At 38.1% G+C, this 18,537-nt stretch overlaps 1 protein-coding gene across 3 annotated transcripts in view; it reads right to left on the minus strand.

The window, feature by feature from the left end:
- The window catches only part of CUL4A (cullin 4A), a 35,962-nt gene that overhangs the window by 11,373 nt on the left and 6,052 nt on the right, over window positions 1–18,537 (minus strand). Inside the window, exons 4-12 of one of the 3 annotated variants that reach the window (XM_032100506.1) lie at window positions 18,232–18,301; window positions 16,394–16,467; window positions 14,839–15,001; window positions 12,989–13,078; window positions 11,797–11,879; window positions 8,670–8,737; window positions 4,417–4,535; window positions 1,728–1,920; window positions 231–335 (exon numbers count right to left, since the gene is read on the minus strand). In XM_032100506.1, the coding sequence (XP_031956397.1) occupies window positions 231–335; window positions 1,728–1,920; window positions 4,417–4,535; window positions 8,670–8,737; window positions 11,797–11,879; window positions 12,989–13,078; window positions 14,839–15,001; window positions 16,394–16,467; window positions 18,232–18,301 (965 nt within the window). The remainder of the gene's footprint in view (window positions 1–230; window positions 336–1,727; window positions 1,921–4,416; window positions 4,536–8,669; window positions 8,738–11,796; window positions 11,880–12,988; window positions 13,079–14,838; window positions 15,002–16,393; window positions 16,468–18,231; window positions 18,302–18,537) is intronic. The other 2 variants (XR_004238422.1, XR_004238421.1) reach the window with 2 other exon arrangements.

Below are 18,537 nucleotides of genomic sequence, written 5' to 3' on the forward strand. Positions count from 1 at the left end.
TCTCCACTCACAAGACTCTGAAAGGTCTGTAACTTGCCAATCTCCACAGAACTATTTGTCCTCCCCGGTATATTTATTGTGCTGCTTCAGGTGCAAAGCAACCTGAATTAAAGACCAAGTTGAGCAGAAACTGTTGCTGAAAAAGATCTCTTACATTCAGAGGAAAGCAGCCCTGCTAGTAGCAAGGGGAACAGTTTTAATTGCATCAACAGTGAACCACTATTTCTTACCATGAATGAATCTAAATATGATCATGATTTTGTCAAGGATTCTTTCCAGTTCTTCATCTGTTGCTTCTTTATTACCAGCTCTTAATTTGGAATCCACATATTTTGCTACAAATAAATAAAATTATGTAACAGCTTAAAAAAAGATCAAAAATTACCAACTTAAGCAACTCCTGCTTGAAATATTACTGTGTTAAATACTACTGTATGTTAAAATATAGGATAAGTGCTAAATTTTCTGTTTTCCCTTTTCCCATCCCTATGTTCAGTGGAATGACAGAGCCCTCCTGTATTAGTGGCATAATGGAAAAGTACTGCAAAAAGGAATAGTCCAAGGCAAAAAATGAGCAGAGTATAATAATTAAAATGAATGCATTTGAAATATTTGTGTTATAGTCATAACAAGCACATTATTTGTTGAAAGACAATGTTCTGGAAGTGTACAATGTACATGAATGTATTTTATGAGAAACAAAAAAACAACAAAGAGGACTATATTTTTGTAGACCTTTACCATGTCTCTCATGCTCCTTGGCAGGAGCACATTAAAATTTAAACAAAAGCAATGCTTTCCAGTTAGTAGTTTCAGAATGCCAGAAATAAGGTTAAGCCTTGAGTTTAGCTAAGTATTCATTAAGCCACATTAGTATCCTTATACAACCTTCCGTGTAAGAAGAAAACCTTTGTGGGAGCTGGAACACCATGATCCACAAATGACAACAGCCCATATCATGGCTTTAAACCTGTATCACTATGTTGTGCAATCTGTCCTACATAAAGCTGATTTTAGAAGGAAGACACAAAAGCCAAATAAAGGCAAAAGAAAGTACAGAGGAAAAACAAACAAGCAAGGAGCAGGATCCTCTCCTGATGTAAAATGCCACAGCTCCAGTTTTTCAGTAGGCAATACTGTTAGGACAGCTTTTGCCAGATGAGGGATAAACAAAATAATAGTATTTTTAAAGTATTTGTTATTATCTTTCCCCTTAATAACCACTAATTCTCCTGTCAAGATAGTGGGTTTTTTTCCCCTCTATTAAAACTCCTTGTATCTGAAGGCTTTAAAATTGTCATCCCAACTTCAGCCATCAAGGCAGATGGATGGGCTGTACTTAGTCCTTTTGGAGGGATCCAGAACATCCACAGAACTCCCCTACTACCACAATTAAAGCCAGTTCCCCTCTACTTGCCACAGCTGCTCTTTCCCCATGACCATTTACTCCCGTGGCAGCCCCAGAGCTCCACTGAGCAGTTGTTAGCAGCAGGCCCCGTGCAAGCGGCAGAGCGCAGGGACAGGAGGGTGATGTGCTGCGCCAGACCCCCTAACAGCACACCCAAGCTCTCGGGCCCGCCACGCACCCGGGTTAACGCTCGCCTCGGATCCCAAAACCAGTGCCTAAAGCAGGATGCGACTGCACCGCCGTTGCACTGGCACACTCAGCTGCATTATCATGCCTTCTAGAGAGTTTTGAAATATTTTACAGAAAAATATTTGTGTACCTATCAATTCTGCAGGCTTATTTGGTCTCTTGTTGATAAATGTTTCAAAGGACTCCTTCATCAAGTTTATAAATTTTTCATTTTTCTGAAAGCACACTTCTATGATATGGTCCACTTTATCCTTAAAATCTAGTAGCTCTTGCACCATATCCTTGTCTTTTTCAGGATTAACCACTATTGTTGTCCCAAAGTTCTGTAAAACAAACACTTTTGATAGTAAAATACTTCAGAGTGCTACCTATCTCCCCCAACAGACATTTACCCTCATAAAATTTATCATTAGAAAAAGTAATTTTTTTTTTTACAGAACTACTTATGACTTCAAGTTTTTAAAAAATGAGATGCATTGAAATTTAAAATAAAAACTAGACACACATTAATGGATTTCAAACATTAGTGTTTGATTCAAAGATTATTTACACTTAAGACAAAAGTGAAAAAATAATTAAATAAATACACAGTAGACATGACTATGACATGCAAGTTTACAGTGAGATACAGAACTATGATTCATGTAAAGTAAATTAAATGGAAACTGCCTCAGAAATGTTAAGTATAAAGGAAAACTGCACTGTTTTTATTAAACCCACTAGAGGGCTTACTTGATTAAACAGGTAGCAACAATTTAACTGCTGCTTAGCACTCAAAGATTCTCTTTCATCAAGGGCTCTAAACCAAAAAAATCCTAGCTGACTTGCAAGGAAACAAAACTTTCTCATGCACAAGAAACAGTCACAGACCTGACTTCCTCTTCCTGTTCCTACACTTATCTTAGAGATACAACACCATTTGTTTAATGAACCAAAATATCCTGTAAGGGAGGATTTTTACCTACTGGACAATTTACATTTGCTTAGTAACACCGATCAGTGCTCTGGACAGAATGATCACTTTTCCGAGGTGAGAAAAAGGAACATCAGCACAGCAAAAGCAAAACAGTATTCAATTGGTATATTTTCACCAACTGAAGTATGTCAGCCAAAAACATTAAAAGAGATAGGGGAAAATCTTTCTCCAGCCTCAGAATTTCCACTGTGTTATCTAATTAGCCACTGTCATCTTTCATGGAGATCTCTCTCAAGTTCCCTTTCAGAGTAAAGCTGAACACAAGGCTCCCAAGGCCCTTAGATTCAACAAGTGTATCACAGAATCACAGAATGGCTTGGGCTGGAAGAGACCTCTGATGATCACCTAGCCCATCAGATCGTTCACTTGTCACAACTTCCCCTTCATTAACACAGTATTTGGGCATCTCACAGTTTCCATCAGGTACATTTATATATTGCAGAGCTTTCTCCCCCATTCTGCAAACTGCAAACCAAGATACAGAAAGCTAAATGGCACCTCTGAAATCACAAAAAGGTGACTACAATGGAGTACAGACCTTTACCACAGTAACTTGGCTCATAAGATACACATTAGGAGTCCTTGAAGCCTCTCTTTACTGTCACACAATGTTTTCAAGGAGGAGATTTACTGACACTACAGAAAAGGTCTTCTATGTTTTTGAGTATGTACAAAACCATCTTAAAGCTGTAAGAGGTCTGATTCTGAGAGATACAGGGTATGATAAGCCAATTTAACAACTTCCTGTTGTGAAAGGACAGGTTCCTTTCCTGATTTTCTACCCATCTTAAAACTCCTGCTTCTTTCTTTTGACCAGCACATGGACTTTTCTCTGAGTCTCTTTAGCTCACTAAACCTGGGATGAAACTGACCTTGCCCAGGTATTGTGATAAAACAGATCACAGAAGATCCTATGGAGTGTGGCAGGCAGCACTAGGATTAAGAGAGGAGCCTGATCTGGGAGAAAGGAAGAAGAAAGATGATGCTCCTCAGCCACAGCAAACCATTCAACTGGGCAACACCCTAAGGTGTAAACTCCACCTCAGTTCTGGGGGCAGATGGCAACCACGTTCCACTCCCATGAGCTGCAACACTGGTGGGTCATGCTGAACTCCAGACACAGGTGTGCAGAAAAGGCACCTCTGGAATTAACTGATGTTGTGCACTTAGTCCTGAAGGTTGATGAACACATGGGCAATCCAAGGGAGAGCCACTCCATCAGGAATTATCAACTCCAGGGAGAAAAATCTTCTGTGAAGCTTTCCTGCCTTCTTGGAAGGGCACTAGAGTACAAGCTCTCTGGGCCAGCATACTACATGGATATCATGCCTAACAAACAAACCCAAAGCATCTAAATGTGACCAATGATGGATTATTTTCAATAGGAGCATTCCCTTCCCAATAGCTTTGACACTCATCAGCACTGCTGTAGGCTGGTTACAAGTAGTACTGCTAACCTGCAGAGGAATAGCGACATCTGATGTTTCACTGGTTTTGCAGGTATGTAAACAGTTGAGTGTATTTGCAGCAAAACAACACACAGTACAGTCAGCACACTCTGAACACACGTGCATGTGGCTGTATTTAACAGCAAAGCAACCAAAAACATCCTGTATAACATTCGAACTTATAAGGAAAGCGATTTCCAAGTAGAAATTTAAAACCAAAGCAGGTGTTGCTGTTTCTCATCATGTGATTGTTACTGAGGGGGGAAGCATTAACATCCCTCCCATATTTACTTAGAACAGAAGTTCGGTGATACACCTACATGTTATTCTTGGCTCTGACAGAAGAAATTTCTAACAGCACCAATTTTTACGTTAGTGATAGATCTTTGAAATACCTTGATGTATTCACTCCAATGCTGCAAAAGGATCTGCTGCCCACCTTTTACCCGGCTGAACAGCTGGTACGTCTGGGTCAAGTCTGATATTCTATTTTCATCAAGCAGGTTATCAAGTCCTAAAAAAAATTAAATTAGAAGAAAGAGCAAATTTGAATACAGTTGCATAAATACAGTTAGAGAAATGTCTATGAAATATAACAAAAGACAAGACCCTCCCTCTGGTGGCCTTAAAACATACAAATGTTGTAAGGTTAAATTTCTGAAAGCAACTGATAAGTCCCCTTGTTTAAACTGGATGAAATTATTTACTGTATACTATTTCAAAAAATATTTCAACTGAAATACTTTCCCAACAAGGTGATGATCGTAAGCCTTTTGCAGAATGGTTATGAAGAGAGCTTGACTTCAAGGGTACAGTTTTATCAAGAACCTCTAAAAAACCCAGAAAGCTAAGTAAACTTCCCTAAATGTAAACTAATGAGAAATACTCTACATGATTTTTTTCCTGTGGCACATGGGGAGCCATGTCTTTAGATCAAGAATGTGCTGGGAACAGCCTATGCTCCTACCAATGGAATGACAAAAGATTACAAATTCCTTTCAAGCAACTTTTGCTTTGTTGATTCACCCTACACATTGGACTAACAAATGGAGAAGTGAAGCTCAAGGAATGTAACAAGTAAATAACTTCATGCACATTTTTCCGTTTGAGAGTATGATGAATGGTAGTTCCAGTGTAATCAGAAGTACACTGTCTGGTGTCAGTTACAGAGGCTTTAGTAATACTGGAGCATAGCATCAAAGATTTATGACATCTTTTTTTAAAAAACAAAAAGGTTGATTTTACACACATTGACAAATCATACCATCAGCATAGCTGACACTGTACAACTGTCCTACTTCACCAAATATGTGTCATTAATGCTAATTTTAAAATGATATTAAAAACTGATTTGCAAATCACTACCAAATTAACCCATATTCTACTATATTCTTCAGCTTAAAAATACTTTCACTATATTGTAACTTACTTACATGTTCAGAAAGGCAAGCAATGTTCAAGAATGATGTCAGGTAAACTTTTTTCTACTATTTTGAGATTTCCTAAACTTTTGAGATATCAGAAGAACAGACATACTTTAAATGTAAGGTAACAGACTACACAGTCTCAAATACAGGGTTTTAGGGCTCTTTTGTCATTGAACACAGAATCAGAATCCTGGAAATCAAAGAATCATAGAAAGGCTTGGATTGGAAGGGACCTTCAAGATCATCTTGTTAAAAGCCCTGGCTGTGGGCAGGGACACCTTCCACTAGACCAGGTTGCTCAAAGCCCCATCCAACCTGGCCTTGAACACTTCCAGGGATGGGGCATCCTGAACTGGGCAACCTGTTCCAGTGCCTCACCACCCTCATAGTAGAGAAATTTCTTCCTAACATCTCATCTTGGATCTCTCATTTCTTAGTTTAAAACCATTCTACCTTGACCTATCACTATCTGCCCCCTCTTTTTTATAAGCCCTCTTTAAGTACTGGGAAGTCACAATGAGGTGTCCCCAGAGCCTTCTCTTTTCCATGCTGAATAACCCCAGCTCTCTTAATTAAGAGATGCCCATCCCAGTCAAGCATTACCTCCTATGCATTTAAAGACACCAATACACTAACTGCTTTATTATAACCTAGATCATAAAACTTAGCCTTCCCGCTAACTTCAGCTGTGTGACTGAAAAAATATTTAGTCACACATTTGTCAAATGAAAACAACATGCAGCAAAGTCCTCTGATAAAAGGCTTCAGAGAGCTTCCAGAAAGCACTGCCACAGCCTTGGAAAAATCTACTGTACTCACAAAAAAAACCCCCACCAATATCTAGTCAACAGCAGTTATACTAATGTAAGGAAAAAAAAGGTTTCTTATACAGACTCCACATTTTTAAGCTTTTTTCTTCCTGTATCAAACTCACTACTGTTGTAAAGTATTTGAACCTTGACAGTGTGTCCCAGCCAAACCATTTTTAGTTATTTTTACCAGAGCACTCAGAGTGGGACCAGGCTGGAATTACCCTCACTGGCTTCACCTGGCTTTTCCACCTTCAGCTGCAGCACATCAGCCCCAAGAGGGGTTTTTAAGCTCCAGTCTGAAGGTTCGAGAAGCAAGAGGTGGGGTGGGCATATATCTGCTTCCTGATCTTTGCTGTCTTGTTGTTTGGATTTCCTGGACTAACTTGGCTGCTGATCACTGGATGGGTGTTGTTGCTGTTATCATCTTGATGCTGCTTGCCTGGATCAGGAGCCCCACCTGTTAGAGCCCTCAGGAATTCATCAAGGACTGAAAGGTAAACTGTGCTAAAGTGGAAAAGAATTGGGAAAGAAGAAGATGAAAAGCTAAATACCAAGACATCAAGGAATAGATAAAAAAGGACTGTGCCGCACTAGATTAAAACCAATCATGTTACCAGAAGAGTGCGTGTGGAGCTCATGGACAAAACAGAGAAACCAATCAAGCAATGTGAGATCTCATGCACAGCAGCTGCAAAATGTGTAAGTACTGTCTTATGTAAAAGCTGCAAAATATATAAGTAGAGTATCATGTAAAGGTTGTAAGATGTAAGAGTAACATGTATAAGTAAAACGTATAAGTAGTGTATTAGGTAGAAGTTGTAAAAAGTATAAGTAAGAAAACGTATAAGTAGAGTGATATGTGTAAGTAGTACAAGATAAGTAGGTAGAATGTATAAGTAAGCAAAGTATATAAATAGCGTATGATTTCAAAGTTGTGAGATGTGTGAGTGGAGTGTATTTTAAACAACAAGCAGCTTCTGCGAAATCATATTGATTTGTTGATCAGAAGGCATGAGTTCCCACAGACTACTTCACATGCCTCATCTTAATGAAGAAGACCTACAAAAGGCAGTATCATCTTCTACTTGCAGAGAATACTAAGATGTTATAAGCAAATTAAAACGTGTCCTAGATCAAACGAATACAGAAAATTATGCAATGATAGAAGATTTTTAAACTTTTTTCCAGTGGAGACATACAACACAAGCTGATCCAACAATACTTGAGTCCTAATGCACAGTAACCAGAAAGATAAAAAAATGTAAAAATCTCTGTATTTACATGGATGGTTCATATACATTGTAAACCAAGAAGAAGTTTAGTTTTAAACAAGACCACATACTCCCTGTTTAAGCCACCTGATAAACAAGCTTACCACTGGAAAAGTTACTTAAAAATCATACTTGAATTAAAGAGTAAGCAAAATTGACATGTATCAGCAGGATGTAATTATTCTTACCTTCTGTTTATGATAAGTTTAAGAATAGCTAAGATGAAGTGACCAAGCTCATTTTTATCAATGAGTGAAAAAACAGTGAAACAACCTATCCCCAGGCTAGTTGAGAGAAACTGTGACTGTAAGTCATCTTTAAAGGGGACAAAGGAAGACATGGGAAAGGGTATGTGTAACAACATGAAAGTGTTAACAAACATGGATGTGATGGAGCTTGAAGATACCAGACTACCAGGGACATCTGTTTTGCAACATAAAACACAGATGTAAGGAGAATTTGCTAGAAGATCTAAAACCTAAAATATGGCTACAGCAAGAGAAGGAAAAGATCATTTAAAGTATTAAAAGATCAGGGAATACTGAACAAACCCAGAAATTCAGTGAAAAATGAGAGATTAAAATTTAAGAGGAACAAAGAAATAGTTTGAAGACACTAATGTCTGAATAAGAACTAAGAAAGCTGCAGTTCTTATCTGAAATTGCCAGACAAAACATACAGACAAAGGCATATGAAAGTTCATTGCCTTGAATGCTGCCAGTTCCAATAACTCATGATTCTTAAACTACACAATCACAAGAGTAAGTGAAACTATTGCACTTGAGCTGTGTGATTACCACATGAAAGAAGCTACAACAGTAACTGCAGCTCCCATTCAGTAGTTTACATAATTCTAGGAAATAAGCAGTTCCAAAGGTTTAATTCCTAAGCCACTGCAAGTCAAAGGAGATTTAGAGGCTTAGCAACCTCTACATATATGGAATTAGATTTTAGACATTTTCTTTCCAAATAAACTTGTCATAGTGGGTGTAACAATCACAGGGTTGGCTTTCTGTGTCTGTGGAAGTTTTTCCCATGGCTGATGTACCTCCTAAAGTAAAAGCTGTGGAATTTATAGCTATTGCAGAGTATGAGAATCCATTGCTAATCAAAGATTACATTAATTTAAAAAAAATACCTTTTTGCAAAATAGCTGATAAGTGTTCTCCTAGCAGCTGCTTCTCCACACAAGCAATCAGTGGTTTCCTGAATTAGGCAAGAAAAATATATTAGAAGCATTAGAGCATAAAGGAGTTGCCCTCTGTCACAGTGTATCTGTGTATAACTCACATTATAATGCAAAGAACCCCAACAATTTTCTACTTAAAATAGAGACTATAAATTAGGACAAAAACATCACATGATATAAGAAAGACAACAATAAACTATGTAATTAAAGAATAAATTCAGGTTTGAATACTAAAAAGAAAGTCCTTATACAGTAGAAGACATGCTTACGTTGCAAAAGTCAATACAAAAGTATTACTGGAAAAAAGTCATATTGAATTTTGGAAACAAACAAAACAAGAAACTCCAAGGGCTTGAACTCCAAACCGAAACAACACACACAAATGATCTTCAAAATTGAAACTTTCCAAGCATAAACTGAGCTAGAGCCACAAGACAAATTTGCAAAACATCTTAAATTTGTCCTTGAATATCCCATACCTTTTACTTTTATACATTCATTTTAGACAGAACTGAAAAATAATGGGAAGTTTTTCCTTACGTCTTTCATTGCCTAAAAGATGAAGTAAATGCCTGAAGTGCAAAGGGATAATTAATTTTAATGTTTAAACTTCCACCTGCTTACAATGGGACAACAAAAGACCAACGATTTCTTTATGAGTTAAGTTTTATAAAACTGGTTCTCAGAACTTTGATTGAGATTTCCTAGAAAAGAGATGTTCAACCTGGATTGATGGAAGCCTTTCCTGTAGCAGCATACAAGTTTGCTAAAACAGAAGAGTACCTTTGCTAACCCACTCTCTTTCCTGAAACAGCCCATCAGTGACATGCCTGACCTTCCACACAAAACAACAGCTTAGGTCCTCCATTTGGAAAGGCTCAGAGAAGGGAGCAGGGACAATCAAAATATGCAGCAGCAGCTACAAGAGAGACAACTGCACTTGTCAAGACTTCTTTATGGGAAGGATATGACTTAGGGATACCATTAACAGGCAGGAAAAGGGTGAAGGGAAACTGATCACTTTTCTTTCCAGTGCATGAACTGGGGTCATCAGCAATGGTACTGGATACCAGAGTTACAAGGAGATACTTTATCTCCTGGCGGCTGTGCACTGGTGGAATGCTTTGCCAAAGCCTGGCACAGACAGAAAAGTTGATGTGAATCCCCATGAGAAACTGCAAGTATTTCAGAGATACAAAGACACAAACCACAGCAGGTTCAGAAAATACACTGAGCTGAAAACAGGCAGACACTAAGAGAGTATCAGGGTATCACACACACTTTCTCTATTCATTTCCTTCAGTGGTCATGAGTGAACATGAAATACTGTTTAGATAGACCCTTGCTATTAACACACGGCCATTTTTATGGTAATTTCCATATCCTCTGCCATTTCCAACTACTGCTATCTGCAGCTGCTGGCTGTTTCCAACAGCAGGAGTCAGGGGTGTGTGAAATACCATCCTTTGCCCTGGAAGACCTACTCTGAGTACAGGAGAAGCAGGGACAATTTGTCTGCTTGAGGCCAAGAGGCAAAACACTACAGCCTAGCAAGCAAACAAAATGAGTATCTATCTTGACTGCTAGCTAAGGAAGGTGCAAGAAGGTACCTTCTGTATGACCTCAAAGCCATGTACCTCGGTCATCTACTGACTGACAAGGAGATATGCTTAATCTGGTCAGCCGTCCAGAACAGCATGTACTGCTGGGCTGAAGGAATCCCTCTGTGGGCTGCAAAAACACTTCCCATGTGTTGTTTGAAGGACATGGAATGGTGTTTCACATGATGGTTTTGTCCTACAAGTATCATTTCCATCTCAAGATCAAACCCAGTTACTAAATAGCATCCTTTCTGCTTTTTTCATGCACACACATAGAAAGAGTACGACCACAGGAAAACTCAAGTGCTCTAATTTCAAGAGCTGCTCTTTCTTAATGTAAGGAAAGGAAATTAGTGTGAAGCCTTTTAAAAGTAGGTTTTTAAGCCTTTAACTAAGGGTGAAATTCAACACGCATACTCGATGTCTATCTAGACTGAAAATGTAATGGTATCAATCTACTTTTTAACCTAAACAGTAAATAAATGCATATATTTGCTATAACTTCATAAACAGAAATAGCTCCATATATTTCAATGTGAGTGGTTTCACCAGAAAAAGCCAGTCACCCTGCAATCAGCATTTACAGGAAGAAGATCCAAGTTCAAATATGTGCAATGACACAAAACACACATACGAATGTATATGTGTATATATATATTTTTTAAAACATCTGAAGAATATAAAATGTTAAAAAGATAATTTGTATTCAGTTATCCCTTTGCCATCAAATGAAATGCCAATGAATCATCCAGAAGACTAAAACCCAATAAATTTAACGTTATGTTCTTAACGAAAGAAAAAAAGCAACAGCTTACTACAGGACAAATTATGTATGGATTTATGTAGTGCGTCAGTTCCTGCAGGAATGTGCTAACCCAACAACACATAAACTATTACTTAAAACCCAAGTGAAAAAAGGACAAGCTACCTCACACAGTACACTGGCAGCAGCCTATCTATTGTTAAGCTCACACCTTGGACATTTTACAAATGATACTCATGTCCTCTGTCCTTTTGGGTTTTTTCGGGTTTTGTTTGGTTGGTTTTTTTTGGGCTTTTTTTGTCTGTTTGTTTGTTTTTTGTGGTTTTGCTTGTTTGGTTGGTTTTTTTTCTAACGAGCCTTTCCTTCCCTCAAGGCACTTGTGGTTAAAGATGCTATCAGTACACAAATGGCTAAAATCAGCTACTATTTTGACAATGGAAATTTGAGTTCTTATGCAATGTTTTTTTAGCTGCAGTATACAGAATTAGTATTTCTGAACAAATTTCTTCTTTCTTACTGAAAATATTCTTTTAAAGAAGTAACTTTTGATAAAAATGAAGTCTAAAAAAACAAGCTATTTCACAAGCACTGTCAACAAGATAGTATCTGTAAGACAACGAAGAAATAATCTGTGTCTCTATGATCATGGATAATCATACTGATTTATGACGAATGGTTGACTTACACTGAAAATCATAAAATTTGTACTCACTGTGTGCTGTGATCTAAGTATGTTATTACTCTATCTCCTTCTTCTTCCAAACGTTTATTAACATGGTGAAGATATTCTGGGACCTAACAAGACGGGAACAACAGGTTCAACCACAATGGTATGAAAGGCAGCTAGCTAATCTTGTTCCATGACAATTATTTTAAACTACATTTTTGTCTTGGGGTGACTTTATGATGTGTATCCCATATCACTGCCCCATGCCCAGAAATTAATTTTTGTACCTTTCTATGCCTTTAAACTGAGCCTGAGAGGGGAAGGAAAAACTGAGCAAAACTTTTTCAAAGCAGTTTGCAGCTTGTTCAGGGTCACACAGAGATAGCGACTTTTTTTCTCAGCTGCTGCAGGAGAGCAGGGGAGCACCTGGCTTGCTGCTTTCCAGCCAGCTTTCGGCAGTTTCTTCCTCAGCTCTTTTTTTCCTTCGGAGAGTTGAACTTTCGTTTTCCTGGGACTTCGGTGGTTTTTTTTTTTTTTTCCCCCTTTTCTCTCTGATGGATGGTTTCAACATCAGAATACAATGGGAGAACTTTCCACCAAGGCCTCGGCCCTGGAGGTGGGCCCACCACCCATCCCAGCTCCAAGGAGGGAGAGAGAGATCTACGGAAGGACTCTGAAATTTTCCCAGGTTTCTCTCAGCAGATTGAGAGGTTTTATTATTTAGCATCATTATCCTTTTCCTGTGTGTTTGTAAAATAAATAGTTTTTATCTCTTTCACTTTCTTCGAGGAAAATTTATTTTTCCCGAACCTGGTGGGGAAGGGTGGTTGTGCCTTCTCTCAGAGAATATATTTCTAAATTTGACCAAACCAGCACAATTTTTTTAAAGAGAATATGAATCAGAAAGGACTATTCCACCAGAATGCTGTTATGTACTACATAACCTGTATTTTTATTAATAAATATTATTTCATATTAAAAGTATTATAGCTGTACGACTTCAGCTACAAAAAAATGTCACTGGGTTACTACACAATTTTATCTATCAAGTTCCATGACAACCTGGGGTCTGCTCTCCCTGTTGATATCACACCGTGGTCCACATCAAAACACATGAATACCTGTGTGCCAGTAAATTTTACTAGACATTAATACACCATAGTACAACCAAAGTTCTCATGTAATCCCACAGTCGACAAAACTATCATAAAAGCAGTCACCTACCACATGCACCTACCTCTCTTTCTTGCATTAATCTTTGGCCTTCAGCAGCATATAAACAATTTGTCTCTTCCAGAAACCTCTGTTCAAATGATTCCTTGTAAACCTGCTCAAGAAATCAGTTTAGTTACTTACATTAATCTCATAGTAACAGTAGCATATTTTGTTTGTCAGGCTTAAGAGGGCAGGGAAAATCCGATGGATGCACACAGCTGTGAGAAGTGCCAATGTAACATTACATTAACAAATTCTATTTGCCCACTGGTTTTAGAAAGACTGAGATCAGAACTGACTTTGCAGAGCAGCAATGCTTTGTCTCAGTCATCAGTACTCCAACACTCTAAATTAATAGGCTTCTGTTTAAGGCACACAGCCCAACACCAGTACCCAACATCACAGCAATGACATCTAATCCACCTGAGATCTGAACTCCTGCTGCTATTTCTGTGGCAAACAAACCACTTTCAAAGTAGTGAAACACTGGCACAAAACAGATAACTCTCATCAGTAAAACAGTAATATGCTCAGTAATACACCTTCAGATCTACCAGGTTTCTCTCAGTGGCCCAGGAAAAATAAATTGTATCAAATAAGGTGAACTCTTTCTCCAGGGAACAAATAAGGTGTGTAAAAAACAGCATCAACAACAGAAGCATTAAAAACTTTTGCATAATGACTAACAGTTTATTATAGAAAGGAAGTAAGTCAGAAAGGGCAACTACATAAAGTTGTAACAGTCTGAAGAAGGTAACTAGGGCTTAATATGTAAACAGAGGGACAGTGAAAAGTAAAAGGGAAAATTCCCAAGTGTGGTGGAAGAACAGAAGAAAATTTTCTTCCAAAACATATAACAGAGCTGTAAAACTCATTACATTCTGACCACTTTTTATCTCTTAAGGACTTCTAGTTGAAGGTTCCCTGCCCAATGCCGGGGGCTTGGAGCTAGATGATCTTTAAGGCCCCTTCCAACCCAAACCATTCTATTATTCTATCACTTTCAAAACATTAATTTTTTTAATGGCTTTCCTCTCAAACAGAATAATTTTTCTGGGATGATAGAGGAAGCTACATATTAAAGTCAAGAGGATTAACATGAAAGGCAGAAAACCAGGTAAGCTGCCTAACCAGAAAGGACTTTTTAATGTAGTCTGGCTCTTCAAACTCTTTCAAACCTTCAGCCGGTTTTGTAATGCTGTATGCCACTTTGAAATGGAGCAACCTCAACAGGTTTTAAGAATGCAAGACAGCCCCAAAGTTTCACTGCACATCACGCAAGGCTGCAACATCAACTCAAGGACAACCTATGTGCAAGCCAGAAACACAGCACTCATCAGTCTCCTTGGTTACTTACTATCCTTGCTCATGGAAAGTTCTGGTGAAGTTGCAGCTTGACATGATCTGTCTGAAAACCTTGGCCTTAATATGGCATCCTATTCTATCCTCAGCATTTCTAAGAAGTTGCCAGTAGAGTGATGTTTTTATGATACAGACCCAAGATCTGGACTTCAAAAAGTGACACCTTTTTACAGTTACCGAGAGGGATTTTTCTGTTCCTACATTTCACTGGCACTAGGATGAGACAATGAGTGATTAAGACAGACAAAATACTGCACATACTAAAAGACCTGTAAATCTATTAAGATCCGAGGCCATTACCTTTGCTAAGGAAAACAGGCAAAGAGGTCTCATTTAAAAACAATGTAAGATTGCACACAGGGTAAAGAAGAGGCAATCATACCAATGTAATAGCTGGATTTTAAGCACATTTACTAGATGAACTGAATAATTTTTGCACAAAACATGACTTAGGCAGTCCAAACCGTGTTTCTAAACAAAGCTGGTACTAGTGAATTTGGCTGTACTCACCTGCAAATCTGAGAGCATGCTCAACAAACTCCGCAGCAAACTTCTGTCCACAGCTTCACCATTTCGTTCTCGTTCAATCAGCAGGAGAATTCCATCAATAGTCTTGGTTTGAACTTGCTTGTCACTAATGATATGGTTTCTAAATAACTCTAGCCCCATATCCCTATGTGAATATTGAAAATTAGTAAATCACATTGTGTATTCTTTCAAAAAAATCATAGATACGTTTAAAATATATACACTGTATATATTATACAGAAAGAGAATATATGAATGGTGTGTATACTCTTTTTGACACTGTCCTCTAACAAAACTGTAACAAGAATTATCCTAAAAATCCCAGATCATGTGCTACCACAGGCATATACCTCAGCAGAGAACTGTGATGAGCCTATCCAACTTTCACATAATAAGACTATAAATTTCTCTGCTTAAAGAATTAAATCTGATCATACACCTTAACATAAGATTCCCTGGATCAGATATTGCATGTATAATTTACAAGTTTTGTTCCAAAGCATGAATTCGTTGTATCTTTAGGATCTTACCACCTCTATCAAATTCTTGTTTCATTCTAAGATGATGAGGAATGGCACCTCTATGCCATGAAGCAGCTAATTGTTAAACACTGAAAATTGAGCAATCTTAGATAAAACTTGTTACCTCTGACTTCTTCACATGCATCAGGTTTTCAATAAAAGGAACTTTCCCAGTAGGAGGAAAAATAAGACAAAGTATGAACAGACCTCATCAACAATATTTAGTAAAAGGAAGCCTAACACAGAGTTGGAGGAAAACTCCTGAAGCTGGGAACAAAAGATGTCCACTGGACAAGCAAGAGGCTGGAGAAAGATGCCAGGCTCCTCAGCCAGCCTGAGGAACTCACAAGAACACAGCAGCCAGCTAGGCCAAGAAAAAACAGGCTCTTATTCCAGTACTTTATCTACTTTTTTTGAGGGGAGCCTTTAGATAAAGTAACAATGCCAGAAATTTTTGGCAAAGCTTGGGTTTGTTCACTTGGTAAATGATGTAAAATGCCCCTCAGGAGGGATGCTTTAAAGCAGAATGCCCAAAGATGTGACCATGGTGGGCTGAAAGTACAAAAGCAACATCAAGTGGCCAGTGCTGGAAAGATAATCTGCACCTTGTCACTGTATCTGACTTACTTTAAAAAACACAGCAAGAAGGTGAATGTTGAATTTTGTCAAAACCAGGAGCACCTACAGTAATGCTGGGCCAGTGCTAAGGTGAGAGGCAGCAGTCAAGAGCAGGTTCCCACAGAGCCAGCCTCACCCAGGCTCTGACAGCTACACACATGACTTTTAAGCCTGTGTTCACAGACTTTCTTTTACCCTCACTTGACAATGAACACTCCTGGGGAAGGAGGAAATGACACATGCATATGCTGACACACGTATTTTCATAAACTGACACAAAATTTTAGAGATCTATTATATAGCTCAAATATAACGTGAAATATTTATTTTCAATCCTCGCAAATCTAACAGCATGTCAACACTCTAAAGATTATAGGAATGCTTACATGGATACCTACCATATAGAAGGAAGCATTGAATTCTGAAGCACATATGTACGATCCAAAAATAAGAAAATGCTTCTGATCATGATCTGAAAATATATAAAGAAAATCTTTTTCTCTTCACCACCACGTGATATTTTAAATTATAAAACAACTTCTGAAAAACTACATCACAGGCACACACCTGAATTACTGATGTAAGTATTTTAAACTTTTATGGTGACTTGTACAGGTATGCAATTTATTGAAGTTACTACTATTACTTTATGGTATTCCCAAGTACATCCAAGACACTTTTCAAATTCATAACCATTAACTAAATAGTTTTATTAGTCTGTTAGGAGTTTTATACCACTGATATACATAAGCTATTCAAACAGTACCTCTAATACAATCAGTAACACCCTGAAATAGCATGCTGCTATGTTTTTTGCTTTAAAATTAAAAAAAAAACCCCAAAAAACAAAAACACAAGGGAGCTTTAAGCAGAGACAGTAATAAGCTGTGCAACAGATCTTTTCATAATACAACTTAGCTGCCAAAATTCATGAGAAAAATAGAGATACATGAAATCCAATAGGAGAAGGGAGGTAGAAAAATGTATTATCTCTTTATTGAATTTAAAAAGTGGGAGGAGGAGGTGGTTTTTTAGCTTACTAGTCTTACATTCAAACTCCATTTTTAACTTTGCTCATAAGAAGGCTGCCCAACTCCCAGTTTAGCATTAGCGTAACTCCGGATGTCAGTAACTCAGCCCCAGGCCAGATAGAGATTTCTATTCCCAGCTGTCCACCTACTGCTTCCCTAAAAGATTTCACTGCCTCTGAAGCAATTCTCAAACTGACATAGCTTCTGGCCACACATATTAAAGTAAAACAGCAGCAAGGCTGACCTTTTTTTCTTAAATAGCACAAGTGCTAACCCAGCACATGGGCAAGAAAGCCACTTGCTACAGGTTGTTGCTTTAAGGCAGAGAAAAAAAAAAGAATGCTTACAAGTAATTAAAGCAAACAGTGTTCACAGCAAAAGTCTTTTTATGAAAACACAGGTTCTACATGTAAACTACATTTTCAAGGCAGTATCTTCAACTTTGTTTTCATCAGACTGCTGAATTCAAAGAGTTTCCGTAACACCTTCAATTTTAAATTCAGATAAAAATCACATACCTCTACCCAACCCTCACAGGAAAGGAGAGAACAGTGGATTTGGGAATGAAAATAGAAATTCAACCACATGGGGCATCTGCAGCCAAAGCTAAGCGCAGTGCAATAAAAACTCATTGTAAAATGTTGGTTTGGAATTATAATGCCGCCTTCTTAAAGGCACAGTTCTCACAAAGTGTGTTTCAGAGAGGACTTTTTCTGTAACGTAAGTCACCATGGAGGTAGAAGACAAGAAAGGTAGACAGAATGCAAGTTCCAGTTCTTTATCCTTTCTGTTTCTTAGCTCTATAGTCAGGATAATTATCTCTGCTTTGAAAAAGAAGTCACAAGCTAACCTAGCTCTTGGAGCTATCTAAAAGTGAAGATTCTAAAGATTCTCCAATTACTTAAAATTACGAACAGCAAACAACTTCAGCATTTCTCAGTTACTTTTTCTTTCCACCCACAGAAAAAAAGGTGTCAATTTATTTCGGAGTGCTGTTCAAACCTGGTATGAAGTCTACATGAGTCAGAGTTAATAGAATCTACATTTCAACAACAAAAGGTCACTCAGCCAGCAAAGGGGAAAGTGAAAAGCAATGCTGAAACTTGGAGAATATGCAGTGCAGTCCCAAGTTAAGCTCTGACAAACTCATTTTAGCCAGATTTCACACCTCAATGATATGCACTCTGAACAAACATTCAACTTACCATTTGTCTGCAATGATCTTGCCAGCATTTATTTATCTTCTTTAAAAATAAAAGACTATCCAGAGAATCTGTACAGCACCCATTAAGGAAAACTAGTTTGCCAGTATCTTTAGAGGCCAGATTCTGGAGATGATCTTTGCCAGCCATTAGGCAAAGCTGCTCCATGGATATTCCAATGCTACTGTGCCTGCCAGGGATAAACCGTTAATTGCGGAGCTGCCCAGCAGAGCGGCTGGCAGTTCTCCAAAAGGCCTCCCTGTGTTTTCAAGGAATAACATTCACAGCTCTTCAGTAATACCATCTAGT

This window comes from Corvus moneduloides, chromosome 2, assembly GCF_009650955.1.
Source record: "Corvus moneduloides isolate bCorMon1 chromosome 2, bCorMon1.pri, whole genome shotgun sequence".
NCBI lineage: Eukaryota > Metazoa > Chordata > Aves > Passeriformes > Corvidae > Corvus > Corvus moneduloides.